The 23,224-nt window shown below is 43.1% G+C and overlaps 4 protein-coding genes across 4 annotated transcripts; 2 read left to right on the forward strand and 2 right to left on the reverse strand.

The window, feature by feature from the left end:
* Positions 1-108: 108 nt before the first annotated feature.
* LOC134197822 (histone-lysine N-methyltransferase SETD5-like) lies at positions 109-13,588 on the forward strand. Its single transcript, XM_062667170.1, has 26 exons — positions 109-308; positions 414-679; positions 970-1,238; positions 1,342-1,436; positions 1,492-1,539; positions 1,600-1,680; positions 1,733-1,791; positions 2,029-2,201; positions 2,261-2,293; positions 3,037-3,191; positions 4,120-4,201; positions 4,291-4,374; positions 4,948-5,001; positions 5,063-5,124; positions 5,188-5,253; positions 7,606-7,660; positions 7,748-7,857; positions 7,935-8,150; positions 8,222-8,318; positions 8,381-8,411; positions 8,680-8,705; positions 9,333-9,430; positions 9,486-9,513; positions 9,633-9,703; positions 11,373-11,680; positions 11,941-13,588. The coding sequence occupies exons 3-26, from the start codon at positions 1,125-1,127 to the stop codon at positions 13,344-13,346; spliced, it is 3,552 nt and encodes a 1,183-aa protein (XP_062523154.1). The 5' UTR covers positions 109-308; positions 414-679; positions 970-1,124; the 3' UTR covers positions 13,347-13,588.
* On the reverse strand, positions 13,436-13,987 carry LOC134197829 (HIG1 domain family member 1A, mitochondrial-like). The gene is made up of 2 exons (XM_062667178.1): positions 13,832-13,987; positions 13,436-13,767 (listed from the first exon to the last, which is right to left on the reverse strand). Exons 1-2 carry the CDS (start codon positions 13,926-13,928, stop codon positions 13,586-13,588), a joined length of 279 nt encoding a protein of 92 aa, XP_062523162.1. The 5' UTR covers positions 13,929-13,987; the 3' UTR covers positions 13,436-13,585.
* A 133-nt stretch (positions 13,988-14,120) lies between these two features.
* LOC134197823 (sulfoquinovosidase-like) lies at positions 14,121-18,527 on the forward strand. The gene is made up of 7 exons (XM_062667171.1): positions 14,121-15,295; positions 15,610-15,869; positions 16,149-16,418; positions 16,512-16,670; positions 16,808-17,022; positions 17,232-17,641; positions 18,104-18,527. The coding sequence occupies exons 1-7, from the start codon at positions 14,461-14,463 to the stop codon at positions 18,223-18,225; spliced, it is 2,271 nt and encodes a 756-aa protein (XP_062523155.1). The 5' UTR covers positions 14,121-14,460; the 3' UTR covers positions 18,226-18,527.
* An 89-nt stretch (positions 18,528-18,616) lies between these two features.
* Positions 18,617-23,188, reverse strand: LOC134197824 (uncharacterized). Its single transcript, XM_062667172.1, has 5 exons — positions 23,085-23,188; positions 22,098-22,397; positions 20,946-21,945; positions 20,484-20,816; positions 18,617-20,287 (listed from the first exon to the last, which is right to left on the reverse strand). Exons 1-5 carry the CDS (start codon positions 23,166-23,168, stop codon positions 20,046-20,048), a joined length of 1,959 nt encoding a protein of 652 aa, XP_062523156.1. The 5' UTR covers positions 23,169-23,188; the 3' UTR covers positions 18,617-20,045.
* Positions 23,189-23,224: the final 36 nt, after the last annotated feature.

Here is a 23,224-nt window from a genome sequence, read left to right on the forward strand (position 1 = left end):
CTACTAACTAATTAACGCCACGTGCACTCGTGTGTTCATTAGCCCGTATGTTGGTTGTTTGAAAGGACAAGCTGGTAGACTTTGCTGCAATTTTTTTATTTCCGCGATCACACGAAAGCTGGATGGAGATATCAGTAAGCATGGATGGTACAGTATGATACGTGTAGCAGACAAATCGACGGAAATCTGTTGATCGAGCTTTGACTTCCGGTTCGACTTTCATTGCTTTCCACTTCTCTGACTTCCACAAAGTCTCACAGGATGTGTTACAGCAACGAGCAAACCCATGCGTTACAGTCGAAATCAAGGTGATGATAAATACATAACGCGTTTAGCAGGCGTAATTAATTAATTAATTAGCAATTATAGATTGTAACCAGTCGTACAACAATTACATGAACTGGAGTTTTTAGAGTGCGAGTGGTTGGGAGCTGAATCTTCCAGGTGCTTTTGCACTTGCTGAATGGAGTATGGTCTGAGACTGACGGGTGTACTCCAAGGTGTATCCGGGAGCTTGAATTGAAGCATGCGCAAAGCGGATCTTAGAAAATGGCCGCTGGTGATCACTAGCATTCCAGGTTGCGTCATTGATAAGCGGCTAAAAGAGCAACGAAGCGTTCTACATTAGTTACCGGACAGCAGCAGCAAAGACAGAAGTTTGTAAAGCGTCACCAAGAAGGTAGGCCGTTTGATCGATTTCAAAGTTGTTTCATCGTTTGTGACGTTTCAACAAGAAGCCAGTCAGTTAGACGCAGTACCTGCCTTATTACTTCAACGTCGTTTCGATGTGTAAGATGATGGGAACGCATTGAAATCGTCGGCAGGGCGTGTCCTATTGATCGCATTGTGTAGGAGATGGAGGCTCGTTGGTGTCGCCTAGACGCATGCAGTCGCGTTATAGTCTTACTGGTTCTCTAGATGAGTGAAATTATGATATACTTATATCACGCTAAAGCTGTTTTTGTCTAGAACTTTTGAGTGAACGTGAAAGAGCGCCTACACTTACCTGCAACGTTGGAAACTCGAAAGTCTTTATTACAGAGAGTCAAGGTGTGTTCGTCTCGTCATGCCAGGTTGTAGAGAGGACGGCTGGTACAATCAGAAGGCATAGGAAAAAGTTAAAAATGGAAGAAAATCATCGACCAGCTGGAAACATCGTAAACGGACCGCTTCGCGCTTCAGCGGACCTAACGGCGATAGCTGTTATGAAAAATGCAAAGAAAATGAAGTTGGAAAAGGTAATGTCGTACTCGTGGGTTGCTAGTTGTTTGTCTTTGCTCTAAGAAGACGCTAAACTGAAATTTCCGGTTGACCCTAATGGGGCCCCTTATTGGAAACTAGGTGATGTTACCTGCTATGATTTCCGGTGGTCAGAGAGTTGAAGTTGAGGGATATAAAGGAACGGATTCAGACGGCAACGTAACACGTTGTATTTGGTAAGACCCGCACTTCCGGTCTGACGTCACACATGATGACTCTGTTTTTGTCTAGCGGTTTTGTTCACGACGACGGCTACATGATCTGTTGTGATCGCTGCAGGTGCGTCTCCAAACATTCTCAACTCTTCGTTTCTATTACTGGAATCTTGCGCTTGCGTAGTGTATGGCAACACGTGTTGTGCGTGGGCGTGGACCCCAATGATCCACCGGAAAATTATCTTTGTGATAAGTGTGATTCAAGGTGAGCTAACTGATCAGCAAACAAACAATCGAATAATTTTATTCTGTGTCAGGCCTTTAGATTTTGGAAGAGCAGTGGCACTACAGAGAAGAAAGCTGGAGGAAATGGCAGGTTTGCATTTTTATTTACGTTATTCACTTTCTATTTGTATCACACACACACACAGACACACACACACACACACACACACACACACACACACACACGTACACACACACACACACACACACACACACACACACACACACATACACACACACGTGCACACACACACACACACACACACACACACACACACACACACCACAATGCTTTTTGTACAGAGAGATACCGTTGTCTCTTATTTAGACTTGGGATCTACGAATTCCGATGAATCTGCAGATGAGAGTGGAAGCGTCAGTCCTCCTGATTTTAGCAGCAAATTGTGTGAGGCGGTTGTTCACGATCACTTGTCCAGTACGTGTCTTGCGCCGTTTGCAACGTCAGGTGGGCTTCCACGAGCAAAGCAGAGGGTTAGAAAGGTGAGTGCTTAACAAGAGTTGAGGATACAGTGAGTTGGTTAATGTGCGGGTTTACGTAGCCTTCACTGTCAAAGTCTTTGCTGCTTCAAAAGGTTTGCTTAGTGTTTGTTTGCCTGTCTGTCTGTCTGTCTGTCTGTCTGTCTGTCTGTTCGTTTGTTTGTCTCTGTTTTTGTCTGTCTGTCTGTTTGTCTGTCTGTCTGTGTCTGTAAGCGTTTGTCTGTCTGTCTATCCGTTTGTCTGTTTGCCTGTCTGTCTGGGTCTGTTTGTCTCTTTGTCTGTTTACCCGTCTGTCTGTCTGTCTGTCTGTCTGTCTGTCATCTAATCATGGTGATTTAGATAGATTATTTGATTTTGACGTTCAAAGTCAAGTCCATTAGTTAATCTATGACTTTGTTGTTTGGAAGGACTGATTACTTTTAAAAATCCTAGCATATGTACAAGTAGAATCTGTATGAGAATAGATTATCTGTCTGTTTGTTTGTCTGTCTGTCCATCCGTCTGTCTGTTTGTCTGTCTATCTTTCTGTCTGTCCATCCATCTGTCTATCTGTCTGTCTGTGCGCCTGTCTGTCTCTGTTTGTCCATTCGTCTGTCTGTCTGCCTGCTTGTGTTTGTCTGCCTGTCAGACTGTCTGTCAATCCGTCTGTTTGTCTGTCTGTCTGTTTGTCTGTCTGTCTGTTTGTCTGTCTGTGTGTCCATCTGTGTGTCTATTTGTTTGTCCGTCCGTCTGTTTGTATCATTTTTGTTTTCTATTTGCTGCGTCTGTCTGTGTGTTTGACAGTCAGTCTAACTTGCACGCTTCACTAATATCAATAACTGACAAAGTTTGTGTGTAGGCTCATTCTTGGGACAGCCAGTCATTACCGTCACTTTTGGATTCAACACGGCTGCAGACAGTGAATTTTGGTGAAACGAACGAGAAAGGCATTGTTGATGTTAATTGTTCATCACATAATCCGGTCACTACTGATCCTTGGGACTGCCAATCTGTGTAAGAAAGAATAATAATATACATTTGGGTTTGTTATAACGACGTGTCTGTCCGTTCTTCTGTCTGTCTGTCTCTCTGTCTGTCTGTCTAATTGTTTGTGTGTTTATGTGTGTCTCTCGATTTGTTTGTCTGTTTGCTTGTCTCTCTGTCTCTCTGTCTGGACTTCTAATACCTTGTTTACACGAGCACTTGTAAGTGGGCCAGCTCGTGCTAGTTCAGTTTCTATGGTACGTGTAAATGCGGGTCGAGCCGTGCCAGCTCAGCTTGGTATTTCTAGCCGGGCCAGCGCGCGTCAGCCCAAGCTGGCTCGGGTCAAGTACATTGTGTAAACACATAGCGTGCTGGAAAACAAGCTGCGCATGCTCATTTGGTAGTCTCGCGTAGCCAGACCCCTTTCTGTTGCGTCATACTTCCGGGCGAAAATGGTACAAATATTGTGGAGCGAGACAGAGACTCCGTGTCTTATCCGATTATGGAGCGATCAAGATGAGCAAGAAGTTTAGCTTTCAACTCTGTTGCTGCATGCAGGCAACAGTCACCTGGTGATAGACCTACGGCGTCTCGTATATGTCCTTTGCATTCTCGATATGAATGTTGTAAAGCCATAGAGAAAATGTGAGCAGCTTGGCTTCAAATGTGAGCTAACGCGAGCTATGTCAAGCTCAAGTAACTAACGCACATTAGTGACACGGATTGGCTTCCTTCTAGTAATCTACAGAGTGTGTTGTGTAAACGCAGGCTGGAATACTGGGCTGGCACGGGCTTGCACGGCTCGGCTTGCTATGCGTGCTTGTGTAAACGGGGTATAAGATTGACATGTAGACTCTCTTGTTTGTTTACTTTGAATGGAAACAGTATTTCCAACAACTAAGCATTAGTGTTAGCATTCCTTATATGTGACTCACTCATCACATTTACTATCTGCCAGGCTCTGGTGTGACAACAAGAAGCCGATTCCTGGCAATGTATATACGAAAGAGATACTAGAGATTATCGAGATAGTGTTGGGGGTGAGTAGTCTACACATGTGGCCATCAATTGAACACGCTTGTTGTATGTGTGTGTACTTTGCCATGTATGTATGTTGTGTTGTTGGTAGAATAAGATTGTGATGGATTGGCCGTTGGATCCACCACAGACAGATGCGGTTGAATGTGTGCAGCGCGTGGAGGCAAAACGAAGGGTGAGACAGACATGGTGTTGTAGGCAGGAGGAGAATGTTTGGTGGGCGTTTGGTCTGATGTGGTTTTGTTGTGCAAGTTGATTCGTGTGTGAGATGTCAGTGTGTTGATGATTGGTGCTGTAGGTATGCACATTTTCTTTGTTGTTTTGGCAGGCTGTTTGGACAGTTTACTCATTGTCTGTGTATGTGTCTGTCTGCTTGTCTGTCTCTTTGTGTATCTGTTTGTCTGCTTGTTTGTCTGTATATCTGTTTGTCCATTTTTCTGTCTATATGTTTGTCCATTTGTTTGTCTGTTTGTCTGTCTATTTGTCTGTTTATTTGTCTGTCTGTCCATTTGTCTGTTTGTTTGCTGTCATTTGTCTGTCTATTTGTCTGTCTATTTGTCTGTTTATTGTCTGTCTTTCCATTTGTCTGTCTGTCCATTTGTCTGTTTGTTTGCTGTCATTTGTTTGTCTATCGGTCTGTCTCTTTGTCTGTCTCTATGTTTGTCCATTTGTCTGTCTGTTTGTTTGTTCACATATGTACCTATTCGTTTGATTTGTGTTTCACCTCTGTCTTACATGTTTGTTGCAGTCTCTGGTCTCTCTAACAAGTGTCGATGCCAATACGTTTCTCCACGAATACCAGGTAACTCTAACAACATGAAACCTGCTCTAATCATCTTATTATCATATTGATACAACTGCAGGGTCGTTTTTTGACACGATCTTCATTTGACATTGAACATGGATCAATTCCATGGCAAAACAGGTAGAGAAGACGAGACATTTTGTTGTCAATTTGGAATGTATGATCATGTTGTATTTCTGACAGTCTTTGTCCTTATGTTCTCTTCTTCAAGCTAGGAAATTTAAATTTGAACCTTTGTGTTGATGCGAGGTACGTGACTGTGTAGTCATTGAATTGTATTACATCATCTGTTTTGGTTTGTTTGTTTGTCTGTATGTCACATGTCTGTCTGTCTATCTGTCTGTCTGTCTGTCTGTATGTATGTTTATCTGTATGACTGCAGTGTTCAAAATTCGCAAAATTTTCTACTCGCCAAAGTAAAAGCCTTGGAGTCCCAATGTGTGCATAAATTAATATTATATTAATATATTTTAGTAACGGGTACAATTACTAAAAAAATAAGTAAAACTATGATAGATACACACTTCCCATTTTAATTAATTATTTATTAATTAACAAGCTAGCTATGTCTAAAAGTTAGTAGTGGTTGTGTAACAGAATCTGCAGTAATTACTAGACTGTACGTATGTGTATTACTGATTGACTTTGTTTACAACAAAAAAACAAGTGCATTACATTTTATCCTCGTGCTTGTCATCATTCTTGATAGTTTTGCTGTAGACGATTTTTTTGCCATAAGGTGCAATAAAGACACCTCTTAGGTTTTCCCAATTTTGGCAATATAGAAATTAATAGCCTATGTAGGATTAACTAAGTACACTTAGAACTGACCATAGTGTTTGCATTTCCAACATGATCTATTAGACTAAGCTAAACTAATCATGCACAAAAGCTCTATACCACTGTTTTTATATAGATTCATGTACACCTACAATGTAAATGTTCATCTTAGATTTCTGAGCAATACTGTAAAATCCATGTGCATGTGGACTGCAATTTGGATGTAGCTGTGTGCAAGCCCTTGTGTGCTCTTGACCCTAGGAGTAGATTCAGACTAGATGGAATTTGCTACCAACATTTGGCTATGAAACTATCTACTCTCTTACAACTCACTGCATATATTGTAGGCGACTAAAACACTATATGGTTTCTGAAAGGCGGCTATATACGTATACCATGATCATGATAGTGTATTGGAAGAAACCTACAGGTGAATTTAAACAGACAGATAGGTAATAGCATTTAGGCCCAGATGACAAGAGTGTGGTACCGCAAGGACTCAGAAAACATCACTAAAGTCCATTCCAGCAATAGGTGCAGTGTGGGAATTGTGGGTGTGGTGTTGGTCAGTTTGGGCTGTCTATTGGGGAAAATAGGCAATTAAATTAGCGTAAGTACTTCAATGACGTCTGCTAAACACAATGTAAACACTCATTACAAGCTTGTGATGGCATTCTAGAACAGCTGCAGAAATACTACTGACAAAAGTAGGTGCGGATGTTTTCTAAAGCTCTGAATTGAGTTTTCTGGTGACTCTGGAGATGTCATTGAGAACTAATTGGCTGTCTAAGGAATGCAATTAAGGTGATTACATCTACTCTTTAGCTAGAATAGGATGGGCCATGTCCAACTAGGGTGGAGTCTGCGTATGTAATATTCTGGAAGCTGTTCTGTTAGAATGCACCAGTGTCTCCACCTTCTCACATGCATTCCTGAGTCATCATTTCCATGTTTGTAAGTGCCCGGGATACCAAGATTTGTAATTTTCCCTCACTGCATCTATTGTTCGAATGGACTTTAGGCATGTCTGGTTTCACAAGAAGGTTTTGCAGTCACGTTTTTGTGTACACAAGAGAAGTGTAAATGGTTGCGGTTTCAGCAGCTGTTTTAAGTAACTATCCTTTCCCACAATACAATAAAGATACAATTTAGATGGGATTCTGACAGCCAACATTCCCTTTTCAATGCTTATGTACACAATTAACCCTACAGGATACGTAAACTCAACACCTCCTGACTGCAATTCTCAACACGCTTGCCCGCTTCTCTGCTAATCTCTGGTGGGGGGACAGCTACCTTCTACTCGCCAACTTCGATTTGGACTCGTCACTGGCGAGTAGGCGAGTGGGAATTTCGAACACTGGACTATATGTCTGTCTGTCTGTTTGGTTTTTGTCTGTCTGTTTGGTTTTTGTCAGTCTGTCTGTCTGTGTGTCTGTCTGTCTGTCTGTTTGTTTGTCTGTCTGCTTGTCTGTTTGTCTGTCTGTTTGTCTGTCTGTCTGTTTGCCTGTCTGTCTGTCTATCTGTCTGTCTATTTGTATGTCTATGTCTGTCTGTCTGTTTGGTGTCTGTCTGTCTGTCTGTCTGTCTGTTTGTCTGTCTGTTTGTCTGTCTGTTTGTTTGCCTGTCTGTCTGTCTATCTGTCTGTCTGTCTATCTGTCTGTCTGTTTATTGTTTGTCTGTTTATTGTTTGTCTTTCTGTTTGTCTGTCTGTTTGTTTGTTTGTGTGTGTTTACACATTCATGCATGCATTGTATGTTTGTATGTTTGTCTGTATACATATGTGAGTAAATTGGATATGAACTGAATCTATTATATCAGGGTGAATGGGAACGTGAGTCGTTATGTTCGTCGAAGTTGCTCTCCAAATGCAAAGGTAACCAATGCTACAACTGTGTATTCTAATCGTTCTTCAATGTTTGTCTGACCATCTTTTTCACTGTGTGCTCTATCACAAGTGCAGGTGCGCTGCTACATTCGAGATGGCAAGCTTCAAGTCGGCATCTTCTCACAACGTTACATCACTTCTGGGACGGAAATCACGATTCCATTCGATTTCAACATCCACGAATGGTCAGTTACATTCATCAGACATTCTTTATGAGTTTACATTTGTCAGCATGTCTGTGTGTCTCTCTCTCTCTGTGTAGCAACATTATGTTGGAATGTTCGTGTGGGTTGTCTACATGTCCTGTGCTGGCCGCAAACCAGGCAACAACACAGAGACTAGAAACGCTTCCGTTGCTACTTGGAGGGTCGGGAGTGAGATCAGCATTGATGACGGTCGGACACAACGAGAGAGACAATTCCGTGTACGAACGGCAAGTGATGCAACATCATCTAGAGCAACAGATAATACAACCTGGGTATGCATTAGTAATGATTACTATGTACAGAAATTTAATGTGCATATTGATATCAATTTCTAAATTTTTAGTTCTCCACGAAAGATGAGCGCGAGTGGCAATCATTTACGGTGTGCTAAACGACGTCGGAGACGTCAGTCGGATGGAGTAATTCTTGTAAGGAAAGACGTAAGTGTTTGTCTGTTTGCATGTAATTGATTAGGCAATACTAATCGTTGTTATGTTGTTAGGGTGAAGGAGACTCTGATGGCTTGGAGTTTGGTACGTCTGTTGTATTGAACAATAGAGGCTTGTAGTATTGATGGCTTGATTATTGTGGTGGAGACAGCATGTGGCATGTTAACGTGTTGGAAACAGAATGCGAAACAGCAGACATTTGTATTTTTCTAACAGCATGTCATGCTTGTGCGATAGGCATACAGCATGCTTTATGAGATAATGTGCTGGTGTGGTGTTGTGTTTGGTGCGTGTGTTTGATGTGATGTCAGTGCATGTTGTTTGAAGTCTGAAGTTGTTTTGGTGTGTGTAGATGGTTTTGAGCAAGAAAAGAAGAAGGTCAGTCGTGTTGTGACGATTGCAGCGAATGTGTGTGTGTGTGTGTGTGTGTGTGTGTGCGTGCGTGCGTGTGTCTGCGACTGCCTGCCTGCACATGCATGTGTGTGTGTGTGTGTGTGTGTGTGTGTGTGTGTGTGTGTGTGTGTGTGTGTGTGTGTGTGTGTGTGTGTGTGTGTGTGTGTGTGTGTGTGTGTGTGTGTGTGTGTGTGTGTGTGTGTGTGTGTGTGTGTGTGTGTGTGTGTGTGTGTGTGTGTGTGTGTGTGTGTGTGTGTGTGTGTGTGTGTGTGTGTGTGTGTGTGTGTGTGTGTGTGTGTGTGTGTGTGTGTGTGTGTGTGTGTGTGTGTGTGTGTGTGTGTGTGTGTGTGTGTGTGTGTGTGTGTGTGTGTGTGTGTGTGTGTGTGTGTGTGTGTGTGTGTGTGTGTGTGTGTGTGTGTGTGTGTGTGTGTGTGTGTGTGTGTGTGTGTGTGTGTGTGTGTGTGTGTGTGTGTGTGTGTGTGTGTGTGTGTGTGTGTGTGTGTGTGTGTGTGTGTGTGTGTGTGTGTGTGTGTGTGTGTGTGTGTGTGTGTGTGTGTGTGTGTGTGTGTGTGTGTGTGTGTGTGTGTGTGTGTAATGTTTTACTGCTTACAGAATCTGACTCGTGAGGAGAGGAAGCTCGAGGCTATCATGAAGGCCTTCGAGAAGATGGAGAAAAGTGAGAAGAGGAAACGAGAAATCAGCAGTACAGGGTAAAGTTCCAAGAAGTTTGACTTTGTAGCCTCATATTCACTAACATTTGTATAGCAAAAGCAGTGGAGGAGCTTCACCAGAGGTGAGGGATTGGCAACTGCTTCTTTCTTCTTATCAGTGACAATGTTTATGCTTGCAATTATTGTTTTGGTCTTTGGTATTGTTGCGTGTTTGTAGTTTTTATGTTTTGTTGGGTTATAGAGTGAAGAGAAGAAACCAACTGGTCGTGGTAGAAAGATTGGTCAGGTGGGGAAAAAGAAGCCGGGAAAAAAGTAGGTGTCTCATCTTGTAGAGTAGTGCTAGTGTTCTCAAGATTGCTATAGGTTAGGTTAGATGTGCAGGGTAGGATGCAGACAGATGGATGGACAGCCAGGCAGACAGACATATAGACAGACAGACAGATAATTTATTCTCATACAGATTCTACTTGTACATATGCTACGATTTTTAAAATACAAATCAGTCCTTGCAAACAACAAAGTCATTTACTAATGGACTTGACTTTGAATGTCAAAATCAAATAATCTATCTAAATCACCATGATTAGGTGACAGTTTTGAAAGTTTTCTAAGGATAATTTTGGCATTGCATCTTTGCAGAATTGTAGAAAATCTTTTTCTCCAATACAACATGAACATGGAAGCATTAAAATTGGCTTCTGGATTTGCTGACTGTTGTGACAAATGCTGCAAAAAATTCTCTGCCTTTGTGCCCCACCTCCCAAAATGTTCTATCACAAGAGGAACACATCTTGATACATATCCTCCTGGAACAAGCTCCTGAATATTTTTCATTTTCTTTTCTTCTCTTGTCATGGCAGCATGACCATTTTCCTTGCTAGCCCTCCTAATAATGTCCTGACTCCATGGATGAGCCAAGGACACATCAAGATCCAAATTCTGTCCAGTATTTGGATCAAACATTGTAATGTCTGGACGGTGTTCAGTATTGATGTATTGATGTCTTGGTTCTGTTTGATGGGGAAGGTGAACGTCAGACAGGCACTCACTCCACCCATTTAAGACTGAATTGTGAGACCACACAGGTCCACCTCCATATTTATAGGTCAAAAGATGGTATCCGTATTGATCCTAATCATGACCACAATCACACTTTTTAATCGAATTGGTGAAAGGTAGAGCCACTCCCAACCTCAGGTAAGACGCTAAAGAAAATTTGTTTGTTTTTAACGTGTGCTTAGCAGAAGTGGGGATGACATCCAGCCATGCATCAGCCCCTCGTCCTTGCAGGGATCTCAACCGTGCTGCATCTCTATCAGACTGTGCTTGTATAATATCAGTAGCACTATCACTGGCAATCTTTGTGGATAATCAATGCTGTAATTTCTTTGGATATGAGAAAGTCATCAAGAAACTGTTGTTCTCCATCTTCGTGGTTTGACTTGGGCATTGGTGGTAAAGCTTGATAGGAAGAGGCCACAGTGGAGCCGATTGACCCTGGCAGTGATTTACTGCTTTGAAGATAGTTGACTAAATCAAAAAATGATGAAAACCTTTCAAGGTAAGTCTTTCATGGCTTGACACCATGAAGATAAGAAAGCTGCTGGTGAAATTTGACTGATCTGTGTCAATCCAAAACCACCAAATTTGATCTTTAAAGTTGCTTGTTTCCAATTGATATCATCCTGTAGTAGTATTGATGTTGAAAATAAATGAAAGACAGACAGACAGACAGACACTTAGAGTTTTTCTTCTATGACCACTATGGTCATTTATCTTGAACTCTTAGTGATATACGTAGCCTTTTCTGTATTAGCGTTGATGTTTTCAATAAATGTTTTTCACAGACAGACAGACAGACAGACAGACAGACAGACAGACAGACAGACATATGCAGTATGCACAAGTACGTAACCTTGGTGCATCACGACCCACAAGTTTGTACCAGGAATGTGTCACATCTGTCTTTCTGTATTTCCAGGCGTCGCTCTGTTACTGGTTTGAGTTTGGAGTCTCTCTCACCAGACAGCAGCAGTAACTTAACGTCTGCACCACCAGCCACGCCGGTAGACGTCATCTCTCCATTTACACCTCCACTAGTGACGACTCCGGTCAACGCGGCATCTACAGGAAGTTCGGTGAAATTGCCGAGGAAAAAGTTTATTGTCAACGAGTGGATGAACCAAGACAAAATGACGACATCTGCGTTTGGAGCTTTTTCTAGTGGAATTGGTGCTTCACCATCAGGGGCTGATAATGCTATGAATGAAGTCAAAGAGAATGGGACAGGTGTGTGTGTGTGTGTGTGTGTGTGTGTGTGTGTGTGTGTGTGTGTGTGTGTGTGTGTGTGTGTGTGTGTGTGTGTGTGTGTGTGTGTGTGTGTGTGTGTGTGTGTCATCGTGTGCGTGTGTGTGTTTGTGCACACGCTTGTTTATGTTTTGTTTGCTGTGGTATTTGCTTGCGTTTGAGTATCTTGTCTGCATGGTTTTGTATTTGAGCTAATTTACCATCATCATTTCAAACCATTGCAGTAACCTTCTATTTTATAGGCCCATTTTCCAACCTTGTAATGACTTCAAAAGGAACAACATTTGAGTCAAATGGTTTGACAAATGACATACAGAGTAATCACTCAATGAGCAATGGGATTTTGCTCGATTATGAGAAAAAGGATGCTTTACCCTCCTATGAATGGACTAACCTCCAAGTGTCTGAAAAGAGTTCTGCTCTTGAACCTCAAAGCCTCGCTTCAACACCACAGTCAGAAGTCTTGGAGTCTGCGTTGTGTTCTACTCCAATCCGAGCTGTAGATCCAAGAAAAGCACTGCTAAACTCTTGGTCTGTTTGCTCAACAAATCAAGTCACTGCAGAGCAACCAAAGGTTGATATGACGTCATTTTGTAAGAAAAAGAGATGGCTTCAAATGGCTAAACAAGTGACCGTAACACAGTCAGTGCCTGTGCCTGTAACACAGTCAATGCCTGTGACACAGACGGTTCCATCAGGCTGTTTAAACTCGTGTAGTAGCTCTTGTAGTGATACAACATGGACAGAAAGTGATATTGCGACTCCTCTCTTTGATGTAACATCTTCAATGAGACATGTTGTGTCTGCCAGTGTTGTGCGAGATTCTGTGTCATCAGTTGCAACGTTGAGGAGTTCTAATGATTTAGAGTTGGGAGTTGGTATGAGAGAACAGGGAGGCAAGGGAGTGAAACGAAAGAAAATGTCGTTATTAGAGTACAGAAACAGGAAACGGGATGCTGTACCCAAAGAAGAGACAAAGAATACATCATGGCATTCAGAGTCTCTCAATTCGTCGTGTACAGACAATGCCTCTGCGTTTGGAGTCACTCACACATTCCATCCAGTTACCAACTTTGAGGTTGCAAACGATGCAGACACACAGGGAAACGAGCAACATATTCCCCAGCCTCATACTCCACCTCTGCCGCCAGTTATTGAACCCGTCACACCAGAGGGCGACCAATCAGACAGTGAAGAAGCAACCATGCAATCACCAACAAGAGAAGCCGACCCTCAATGGGAACATTCACTACGAGATAAGTCACAGAGTCGAATTGACTGGTCAAGCAACCAGACACCGTCTGTATTGAAACCACCACAACTGCCTGATCTTCCTCCACTTCCAGTCACGCCACCACCACCTCCACCTCCAGAGGATATGTCAGACCTACCAGCCATCCCTCACCCATGGCCTGTCTCTCAGTTTCAACCGGGTTGGACAACACACCCTCTACTCACATACCCGTACCCACAACCACAAACTGGTATGACGTTTGTACAGCCACCTTCGTCGCACCCGACGAGTTGGACATCATTTCCTCATGTTGGAAGAACCAACTACTTGACTGATTCTACACAGTACACGCTGGGCATATCATCGACTGGTAACTTTCCTTCTGCTAACCCAAATGGTCCTTTCTATCACTAACGGCCGCTGTACATACTATAATATACACTCATTCCTAGTAGGTGAGTCAGATGGAAGTAATCATGCTTGACAATTGAGTTGTCTCAGTGTTTGGAATCTGTAAAATCTTCATACAGCTGTTTCACGCGAATAGCTACATGTAATACTAGTTGAGTGTACATACATTCCAAATATGCTAATACAAATATCAAAAATGTATCAAACAACAAATCAGTAAATAAATACACAACTGTAACTACTCAGTCTAAGTTTCTCGACGACTTTCGTGAACCGAAAAACGCGCCAACAATCATAGCTCCTACGATAACACTCTGAGCAGTCACTCGGAGATGCATGACGTAGCGTGACGTCGACAGTCCAGCGGGTCTGCTGCGATAGGCGTACGCTCCCCAAGCAACAGCAGCTGCAGTGCCGGCCAAACCTTCAAGAGCAAATGCTAATTATTAGAACACGATCTAGACGGAGAGAGTTACGATTTCTCTCACCAAGAGGCACGAACGGCTGCGCCTTCGTTTTGCGCCACAACTTGGCGGCGTTTGACTCGTATTCGTTGTCTACTAAAACAGGCTTTGATATCGACATCGTAAGCGTCGCTATTGAATGATTGCTCCAACGATAGTGCCTCCTTTTAGTCTTGCTGTACTACGTTACGTCATCCGTTGTGACGTCACAAAGGAGGGGTTTGACGTCACAAAGGAGGGTTTGACGTCACTGTTGTGACCTATTTTTTTACACCGGACTCTGGAGCGGTCACAACTGGTAAATTGAACGGGCGCTGACTGACCGGCTTCCAACTGTCGAAGTGGTGTACGCTGACAGCTGCGTTTGACTGTTAACTTCGACTGTAGCATGATGAACGGAGTACTTAGCGCGCGCTATAACGCAGTGTCGCTTGACGTTTCTAAATTCGCTACCAGTTGAATTTCTTGGTTTCAGAGTTTTCTGAGCAACGACTTTGTTGTGTCCATTGGCGATCCGTCAATTTTAAATGAGCATTTATACAGATTTATCTCTCTAGAGTGGCCATCTGTCATTGTGGCACACTTTGCAATGTTTCTACTACAGTTTGTAACACTTGACTGCCCTTGGAGTCCCACGGCTTTGCGCTTTGCGTATGGAGTTGCATGTGCCAGCAGCTCGTTCTGTATTGCTTGCGATAGTGCTCCTATCTCTCTGTGATGCAGGCACACCAATAGCATCCAACCACACGACTGGCCAATTTACCATTGTCTTCATTCCGGGCGAACAGCACTTCGACACTTTCTCTGTTTTCCACCGAGACGAGCCGCACAGAGAGCTCTGGGCCACAGACAGCAATCATGCTTGTCTATCAGCAACTTACAACAAGGAAGACGTATACCAAAACGGAGGAATCTTTGAGATATGTGAGGGTGAAGACACTGCCTGCTCTGATGTGCGGATTCAGAACATTACTGATGCAGGGGGGTCACGAGAAGGGGGTTATAATAGAGTTGTTGTGACGGGAAATTTTTGTGGCGTGTGTGCTTTTGCTATGGAGTTTGTAGCTGCAGATGTCGTGTTTGGTGGGTCGTATTTCCAGCATCTTAATCTGTTGGTTCATGTAGACGAATGCCATAGAGAATTTAATAGCATTGTGCTACAGTGGAAATCTGGTGTTGATGAGTCGTTTTATGGCTTTGGTCATCAGTTTACTCATTTCAACATGAAAGGTCATCGTTTGCCAGTTTTTCTGAGGGAAAAGGGTGTTGGTCGAGGTCTTGAACCAATCACTGCATTTATGGATATCTTTGGTCATGGGGCTGGTGGATCATGGCATACAACTTACACTCAGGTTCCATTCTATGTCAGCAGTGCAATGAGATCATTCGTTTTGGAATCACCAGAATATGTAGTGTTTGACATGACACAACCGGAGTTAGTTCGTCTAGAACTGATGAGCCTTGATCTTCATGCCAGAATAATATACGGTTAGATTGTATGGTTACATAAAGTTCAGTGCTTTGATATGTACAGTGTAGATGCATCATTACAAAGCAATGGTCTAACACACACTAAAAGGTGCATTCCTTTAGTGCAACAGTCTTAATGTAGAGATGCGTTCCTCCATTACAATAGTTTACTGGTATCTGACTTTACTGTTTGCAACTTTAAGTGCCCTGCATGCTAAAATTGCTTTGTTGGAAAGCATTTTCTACAAGTCTTTGTTTTTGTATGTGTATACATGTTGAGACATGTGGTTTGGATCTCTTAATTCTATTTGTAGTTTCTTGTACAACTGTAGGTTATTCTTATCTTGGTATTCTATCTTCGTATTCTGCTTACGTTGGTCGAATGAGACCTTTACCTGACTGGATATCTGAAGGTGCCATCTTGGGTTTACAAGGAGGAAGCAATGTTGTTATGTCTGCACTGGGCGAAGTGAAGGAGCTGGTGGGAGATCTAACTGACGTCACTGCAGTTTGGTTGCAAGACTGGACTGGACAAAGAAATTACTCTGGGAAAGGACAGCTTCCAAGACTTGGTCTGTGGTGGAACTGGGAGGTATCACGTTAATAAGTCATTTGGTAGCTAAAATCATGTATGTTTTCTGTTATCAATAATTATTGCAAGCAGTTGTAAGTTGGAGTTTGATATGAGCAATTTATAACACTGTTCAAGTGTTGGATAGAAATTATTAGATTAAATGTAAATTAGTTTTTCTTACATGTTGGCATTGCAACTTACGATATACCAGCTGTTGACATTTACTGTGTGACTAAGTTTGTTGGTTAATCCAACACATAGGTGACTGTCATGCATATCTGTATTTTGTATTAATAGGTTGATGAGGTTCACTATCCCAACTGGACGAGCCTTGTCTCCCATTTGCGATCTAACAACATCAGAACTCTGACGTACATCAATCCCATGTTGTCCAATGTAAGTGACCGTGGCACACCATACCATCATAACTTCTATCAGGAAGCTCTGGTGCGAGGCTTTGCTGTCAAGACCTCCAGCCAGGAAGTGTGGACAGGATATGGTGATTCAATCTTGGTTGATCTCACAAACCCCGATGCAGTAAAATGGTTCAAAGATATTATCAAACAAGTAACTCTCATTCTATCCATACTATTGTTGTATGTGCTTGTACACTTGCATATTTCTCAATTGTGATTATGTCCATATTCTATGTGATGATAGATGCTGTTGTCTGGTGTGGATGGATGGATGTGTGACTTTGGTGAGGCAATGCCACTGACTGCTGATTTGGCATCAGGTGAAGACGGACATTTAGTTCACTCTCTTTATTCACATCTATGGGGCAAACTCAACTCTGAAGTTATAGAAACAGAAGCAAAGGTAATGTTGATGGATTAACTAATGAGTTCAATGATATTTGAATGTGCTTGCAAGTTCATTGTCCGTTTGTTGGTTTGTAGTTGTGTAGTGCTTTGTGTGTAGTTGTATGTGTTGCTGTGATGTTTCTTGTGTTACAGAATGCTTCTGATGTGGTTTACTTTATGAGAAGTGGTAACTATAAATCACCAAATGTGAGCAGACTTTTCTGGGCAGGAGATCAGCTTGTGACATGGGATGTTCATGATGGTCTTCGCTCAGCGATCATCAGCATCCTTTCTGGCAGTCTGTCTGGATTCACTCTTGCACATACTGATATTGGAGGATACACAGCCATTAAAACAGGAATACTGAAGTGAATTTAGTTTGTTAGACAACACACACAGACACATGCATGTATGCACACACACACACACACACACACACACACACACACACACACACACACACACACACACACACGCACACACACACACACACACACACACACACACACACACGCACGTGCGCACACACACACACACACAGGCATGCACACACATTTTAACCATAACATTTTGTTAGCTACATTAGATCCAAGGAATTGTTTCTTCGGTGGTGTGAAATGGCAGCGTTTACTCTTGTGTATCGGTCACATCTCGGCACATTGCCTAAAGACAACTGGCAATACAACAGTGACACTGAAACAATGCATCACTTCTTTCGTTTGGCCAAAGTGTATCGCTCATGGGCATTCTACAGGAAACAGCTTATGAGGGAGTCTGGTATGATGGGCCACCCAATCATCAGGCACATGGTCGTTAACTACCCCAACTCTAGTGCTGTTCACAATGCTAACCTTACGTATCAGCAATTTATGCTTGGTACAGAGCTACTGGTTGCACCAGTTACAACAGACAGTGCGACATCAACAGAAGTGTTTTTGCCACTAGGCACTGAATGGACACATGTCTGGTCAAATAAGGCTATTCAAGGTTAGACAAACACACACACACACACACACACACACACACACACACACACACACACACACACACACACACACACACACACACACACACACCAGTGGCAGATCTGGGCATACTCGACATGTGCCACCCTTTTCAGAACCCTATATGAGTAGGCTGTAGCCACATTTAAATTGAAGTGACTCAGTGGCATGATGCAGGGTGTTTGACATTTTGACATATTTAAGAGATCCATGTATATCCAATTACAGAGTAATGCATAATATGTGGCTAAGAAATGACATCACAACAAATCATTTGGTGCAAAGTCATCTGGCCAGACTGCAAACTAGACTTATAAACTGTGATGTCATCAAATTCGATGACATCGTATTAGGTTGCAGTCACTTGTGATTCTTTTCAGTCAACTCTGGATCTGCCACTGCATGTGCAAACGCAGCCATGAAGACTGTTTGTATTAATTGTTAGGAAGGGACACATTTGTTACTGTGAGTGCCCCAATTGGTCAACCATTTGTTGTCTATCCATTCGGATCGTCAGTGGGGAAACAATTTGTTGTAAATCTGAAGAAAGAAGGATTGCTGCCTTAACAACAAGACACGGAGACTCTCTGATTCTCGTGTAAAGTGTCTTCAATACACAATCCATTTCACTTCACTATCAACTGTGTTTGAGCCTTTAGTAAAGTGTGTATGTTTCCTTTGTTGTACAATTCAAACCTTAGGGCTGGCCAGCAGAGGCAGAGACTGACTGACCAACTGACAATGGAAAGACTTTGAGTGAGTAGGCAGGCAGGCAGGCAGGTAGGTTATTTTATTAGGATACAGCATCTCTAGAGACTCACTACAATACATGATTTTTCAATAACTAAAAGAAAGTGCTTCATAAACAAGTTCAACTATTTCAATGTGTGAAGCACTAAATATATGTATCTCTGCTAACTACATTATCCTCCATTAGTCTGTTTGTTGACAACTTAGACACTTTTCTCAGACACAGAAAAACGTCGTCGCCAATATGACATAAACTCTGCATCTACTCGTAGTCCTTCAATGAGCCCTGCCTTTCTTCCCAGTTCATGCAGTAAGTTTTCCGCTTGTGATCCCCATGTGCCCAAATGCTAAAAAACTAGTGGAACAATTTCAGGGCCAGATCCATCTGGCAAGATCTTCTTTGAATATTTGTAACATTTTTCTGATTCCTGTTTTGTGGCTGCATGTCTGCAGGCCTTTGCAGCTCCGTTCACTACGTCTTTCCTCCAAAGGTGAGCCAAAGAAACATCACATTCATAGGTGACACCAGAATCAATGTCGTAGAATGTAATGTCTGGTCTTGTATCAGTTTGTATGTATCTGTTTCTTGGTTCTGTTTGATGAGGAATACCCAGCTTCGTTAGGCAAGCAAACCACTCAGCAACAATAGTATTGTGAGACCAGACAGGACCGCCTCCATATTTACAGGTAATCAAATGAAAACCTTCTTGAGTTAACTTCTGTCCACAGTCACATGCTCAAGCAATCGACTAAATGGCAAGCTGATTCCCAATCTCATACAAGACGCTAAACGAAATTTGTTAGGTTTAAGTGCGTTCTTGTATGTTGCCATGCTCCTGCACCTTTCCCCTGTGTTGATCTAAGCCTGGCAGCATCCCATTTGACTTTATGTTTTTAATGAAATCTTCTGACTGTTTCTGTGATATATATCCAAAGTTAAGTGATGTTGAAGTTTCTATGATAATCAATCATTTTCTCCAGAGAATGAAACTGCGGCTTCTCTTCTTCTGAGTTTGATTTCGAGATAGTTGGGCCACCAATTCATGTAAATCAACCCTGTTTTACTAGTTGATATATACTCATTAAGCTGGTTAGCAAGACAGGGAAAATCTTTGGCAGTTCATGTAGAGAGCGTGCTCAGGCAAGCCGGTTATTTTATTAGGATACAGCATCTCTACACACTACAATACATGATTTTTCGATAATTAACAGAAAGTGCTTCATGAACAAGTTCAACTGTTTCAATGTGTGAAGCAGTCAGGCAGGCAAAAAGAAACTCTGGAAAGACTCAAACAGGCAGGTGAGTTGTGAGAGATCACCACTGCAAGCATACGGGCAGATGAGAGGGTAAATGTAAAGGGATTATGTAAGCACTTATGAGCGAAGTTAACAGACACCGGTCCTTTGTATAGATGTAATGTACAAACGCATGCATGTAACATGACTAAACAAGATGTCACATTATCGTAACTTTATTTCAGCATCACCGCAAACTGCAGCTTGCACACAATGAGCACAATCATCTGTGATACAAACTGAGAGGTATTTGAGGACTGGGTATAGGTAGGTATCATGCAATTGCATAAACACACACAGATGAGTGTCACTAATGTCAACGTTGTTGTCCAACCTAACAATCAGGCAAATTGTTTCTGCGCTCTCTTGACAAGATATACATCCATCAAGCTCTGCCCTCTCACTAGAGACGTCACATTGCCTGTTAGGCCTGCTCCACCATCATATGCTGTTCGAAGTTCAAAGGACTGTTCGTCTGCATTCATGTGTTTCAACACATCAGCACAAGTGAGAGACGGGTGAATCATTACTTCCTCTAGACCATCCATGTCTCCATTGGTTCGATAATGAACTCGAAGGAACACTAAAAACAAAACAATTTTACCCTGAGAACCTTGAACATATAGTTACATCTTTCTGTTTGTCAGTCAGTCAGTCTGTCTGTCTGCCTGCCTGCCTATCTGTCTGTCCATTCTCCATTATGTGTTTCTGTGAGCTGGTTTTGTCTCTCATTTCATGAAATGCTCTTGTCAGAGTTTATGGCAATATTGCAGCCCTACCTGCTCCAGCTGTTTTCTTTGCATCAGATGTCGGTCCTTCGGGTGTTAACCCAGATGCACGTCTCCTCTTGCGTGTGCTTCTTGGTGTTTCTTGCACTGTTGTGACTGTTTGCTCGGCTACCATGGTCTCGTGTTCTTGAACAGCAACAGCTCCACTCTCGAGTTCTTGAGCTGCAGGTTGGGGCTCCTGCTGCATAGACTCGTCACCAGCAGCTGCAGACAGTGACTGGTCAAGAGAATGAGACTGATCTGACATTGGAGTCATGCCAGCTGCAGGAGAAGAGAAGACAAGCATGCTACGCTGTGCTGCAGAGTGGGAAACTTTAGGAAGACCTGCAAGGAAAGACATGTTAATTAATTTAGTTAATTCAGAGAACATACACATAGAGAACGAAAGAAACAGACAGACAGACAGAAACAGCACAGACAAATATGCACACAAGTGATGATCAGCCAGCTTACCATCCAGCAATGCCTCACATCCAAAGTGCTGGAAACAGGCTCTAACGATCTGCCTGAGGCAAGCACTCCACGTCTGCGTCTCTCTCACTTGACCTGCTGGTCGTGTATCCATCCGCACATTCTCAAATGGGATGCCATCCGGCCACCAGCTGGGACGATGCTCCTCCATCCCCCACATAGGCCTATTACGACCCATGCAATGACGTAAAAGCAAAGGGACATAACTTTTCAACTCATTGCCATTCATAGAATCGAGATCACGAGCGGGAAGAGGGAGCACAGGCATGCCCTGCGTTGAAGGTAACGATGACTCGAATGCAGCCGAGGGTGATTGCTGTGTTTGTTCATCTAGCATGTTCTTCAATTCAGTTATGTGACTACGAATCACTTCTTCAAACAATTTCGACCCAAAAACTTGCACTTCGCGTTGAACAGCATTTGAAGTTTCTGGCGTGCCTTGTAAGCTGTCGACTCGAACACTAGCAACAATGACACATTCTTCACCCAATCGAAGGCAATACTCCTGAGCGCAAGCCTGCAGTTTCCGTAGCAACCGCTTCTGCTGCTTCTGACGCTCGCCTTTCACTACATCAGATGCAGCTGGCAGTTTGGAGCCCGACTGTACAGGCTTGGTGGGAGACATAGGAGTGGCAGGAGATAGAGTGAGAGCAAACTGTGATGTCTGCATGTTTCCATCTCCAACACTGCTGGCTGGAACAACTTGCAACGTGTGGCCTCCTTGACCTTGGTTCAACATCAGGATTTCTGTTCCATTGCTGCCATCTGCACTGACGATGATGCGTCCATCAGCCGATCGTGCGATCGTGTAGTTGGACGGAATGGTTCCTGTTCCAGACAGTTGGACGGCTGTTTGACCGTCAGCTGTGGGAATGTGAACTGTGGCTGTCTGTTGGTCTCCACTTACCGACGTTAGGACAGACGTGGCACCGACATCAAGATGCTGAATGACTTGTAGTTGATCTGAACCCTCAACAGCTCCCTATTTGTAGGAAAGATAATTATTGAATCAAAAATCAGTCTCTGTTTGTCTGTCTGTCTGTGTGTTTGTCCATCTGTCCGTCTGTCTGTGTGTTTGTCCATCTGTCCATCTGTCTGCATACTTATCATCCTATCATATTGACACTTGCTCACCTGTTGAAATGCATGAGCACCAGCTACGCTCAGAATTGCTGCAGCAGCTGACAGTTCGGTTGTTGTAGTCTCCACTACCTGCTGCGGTATGGCCTGTGCAGCGTCATGTACGAGCTGCACAGTCGTAACGTCGCTCCCTGTTTGAGCTTCAAACACTTGCCCTTCATTGTCAGTCACACAGATGGCAGACGGTGTGCCTGCGAGATGAGTAATTGCACTGTGACCGGTCTCAGGCATTGCTCCAGTTGATATCTCATGCATGTAGTCATTGGCAACTATTTCAGTGTGCACAGTCTCAGGCTATCAACAGATGATACAATTTGCGTTTTTTGCATACATAACTACATTACATAAAAACTCCCAACTAAAACAATTTAATCTACTTCATCCGGGAGCGTACTCATGCAGTAGATCCCGGATAAACAAATTCTCACACAACTGTGCGATGTTCGCGTATTTAAGTTAACTAATTTTTGGGCGAACAAATAACGGCTTGAAAAATTACTCAAATTTAGGCCGTCGACACCGCTCTCCTACATAATTTTGGTCACTAAATTCTCTCAGGAAGCTCGTTAGGATCCACTCTAGCTAACGTAACAATTTCTACCCGTTTGGATAAGTGAAGCTATCCTACACACACACACACACCAACAGCACGGCTTTGTCTCGACGTCCTGAGACGTCAAAAACAGCGCAACGTTAACAGGAAGCTCTCTCATGCCACGACAGCAACAAGAAAAAGCGCGCAAATCTGCGAAAACCCACGTAGAGCGCATCGACCGTCTCTAGTTGCGTACAAGGGCAAGACACTTGCAATCCGGGTTGCTCGTCCGCTCACTAGCATCGCACGTTAGGTGCAGGTCAAGCGAGAGGCGACCCTTAGCGTACTTGGGAAAAGGGGCGCGCGCTCGCGGTTGCGGATGATGAGAGAAAAGCGCGCGCGCGTGCTGTATGACGATTATTAGAGCCAAATGCAGTTGGACTTACGCCCTGATCTTCGATGCGACCTTCTCTGATTACTACAGCCGTTGGATTGACCGTCTCCGCGCTGGCAGATGATGAAGTCGCCATTAGGCTTGGGTGTATTGATATCAACTTTTCAATTGCCTGATCTTTTGCGTCATCAG

Source organism: Corticium candelabrum, chromosome 22 (genome assembly GCF_963422355.1).
Source record: "Corticium candelabrum chromosome 22, ooCorCand1.1, whole genome shotgun sequence".
In the NCBI taxonomy this organism is placed as follows: domain Eukaryota; kingdom Metazoa; phylum Porifera; class Homoscleromorpha; order Homosclerophorida; family Plakinidae; genus Corticium; species Corticium candelabrum.

What these genes read in the sequence shown, in the direction of transcription:
- LOC134197824 (XM_062667172.1), bottom strand. Translation starts at nt 23,168, where the DNA reads ATGGCGACTTCATCATCTGCCAGCGCGGAGACGGTCAATCCAACGGCT. An exon ending in GTGCTCATGCATTTCAACAG is followed by an intron (nt 21,946 to 22,097) that starts GTGAGCAAGTGT and finishes TCCTACAAATAG; the next exon opens with GGAGCTGTTGAGGGTTCAGA. An exon ending in AAAGAAAACAGCTGGAGCAG is followed by an intron (nt 20,288 to 20,483) that starts GTAGGGCTGCAA and finishes TTTTGTTTTTAG; the next exon opens with TGTTCCTTCGAGTTCATTAT.
- LOC134197823 (XM_062667171.1), top strand. Translation starts at nt 14,461, where the DNA reads ATGGAGTTGCATGTGCCAGCAGCTCGTTCTGTATTGCTTGCGATAGTG. An exon ending in GTCTGTGGTGGAACTGGGAG is followed by an intron (nt 15,870 to 16,148) that starts GTATCACGTTAA and finishes TTGTATTAATAG; the next exon opens with GTTGATGAGGTTCACTATCC. An exon ending in TTATAGAAACAGAAGCAAAG is followed by an intron (nt 16,671 to 16,807) that starts GTAATGTTGATG and finishes CTTGTGTTACAG; the next exon opens with AATGCTTCTGATGTGGTTTA.
- LOC134197822 (XM_062667170.1), top strand. Translation starts at nt 1,125, where the DNA reads ATGGAAGAAAATCATCGACCAGCTGGAAACATCGTAAACGGACCGCTT. An exon ending in CCTTGGGACTGCCAATCTGT is followed by an intron (nt 3,192 to 4,119) that starts GTAAGAAAGAAT and finishes ACTATCTGCCAG; the next exon opens with GCTCTGGTGTGACAACAAGA. An exon ending in GATTTCAACATCCACGAATG is followed by an intron (nt 7,858 to 7,934) that starts GTCAGTTACATT and finishes CTCTCTGTGTAG; the next exon opens with CAACATTATGTTGGAATGTT.
- LOC134197829 (XM_062667178.1), bottom strand. Translation starts at nt 13,928, where the DNA reads ATGTCGATATCAAAGCCTGTTTTAGTAGACAACGAATACGAGTCAAAC. An exon ending in GCAGCCGTTCGTGCCTCTTG is followed by an intron (nt 13,768 to 13,831) that starts GTGAGAGAAATC and finishes TTGCTCTTGAAG; the next exon opens with GTTTGGCCGGCACTGCAGCT.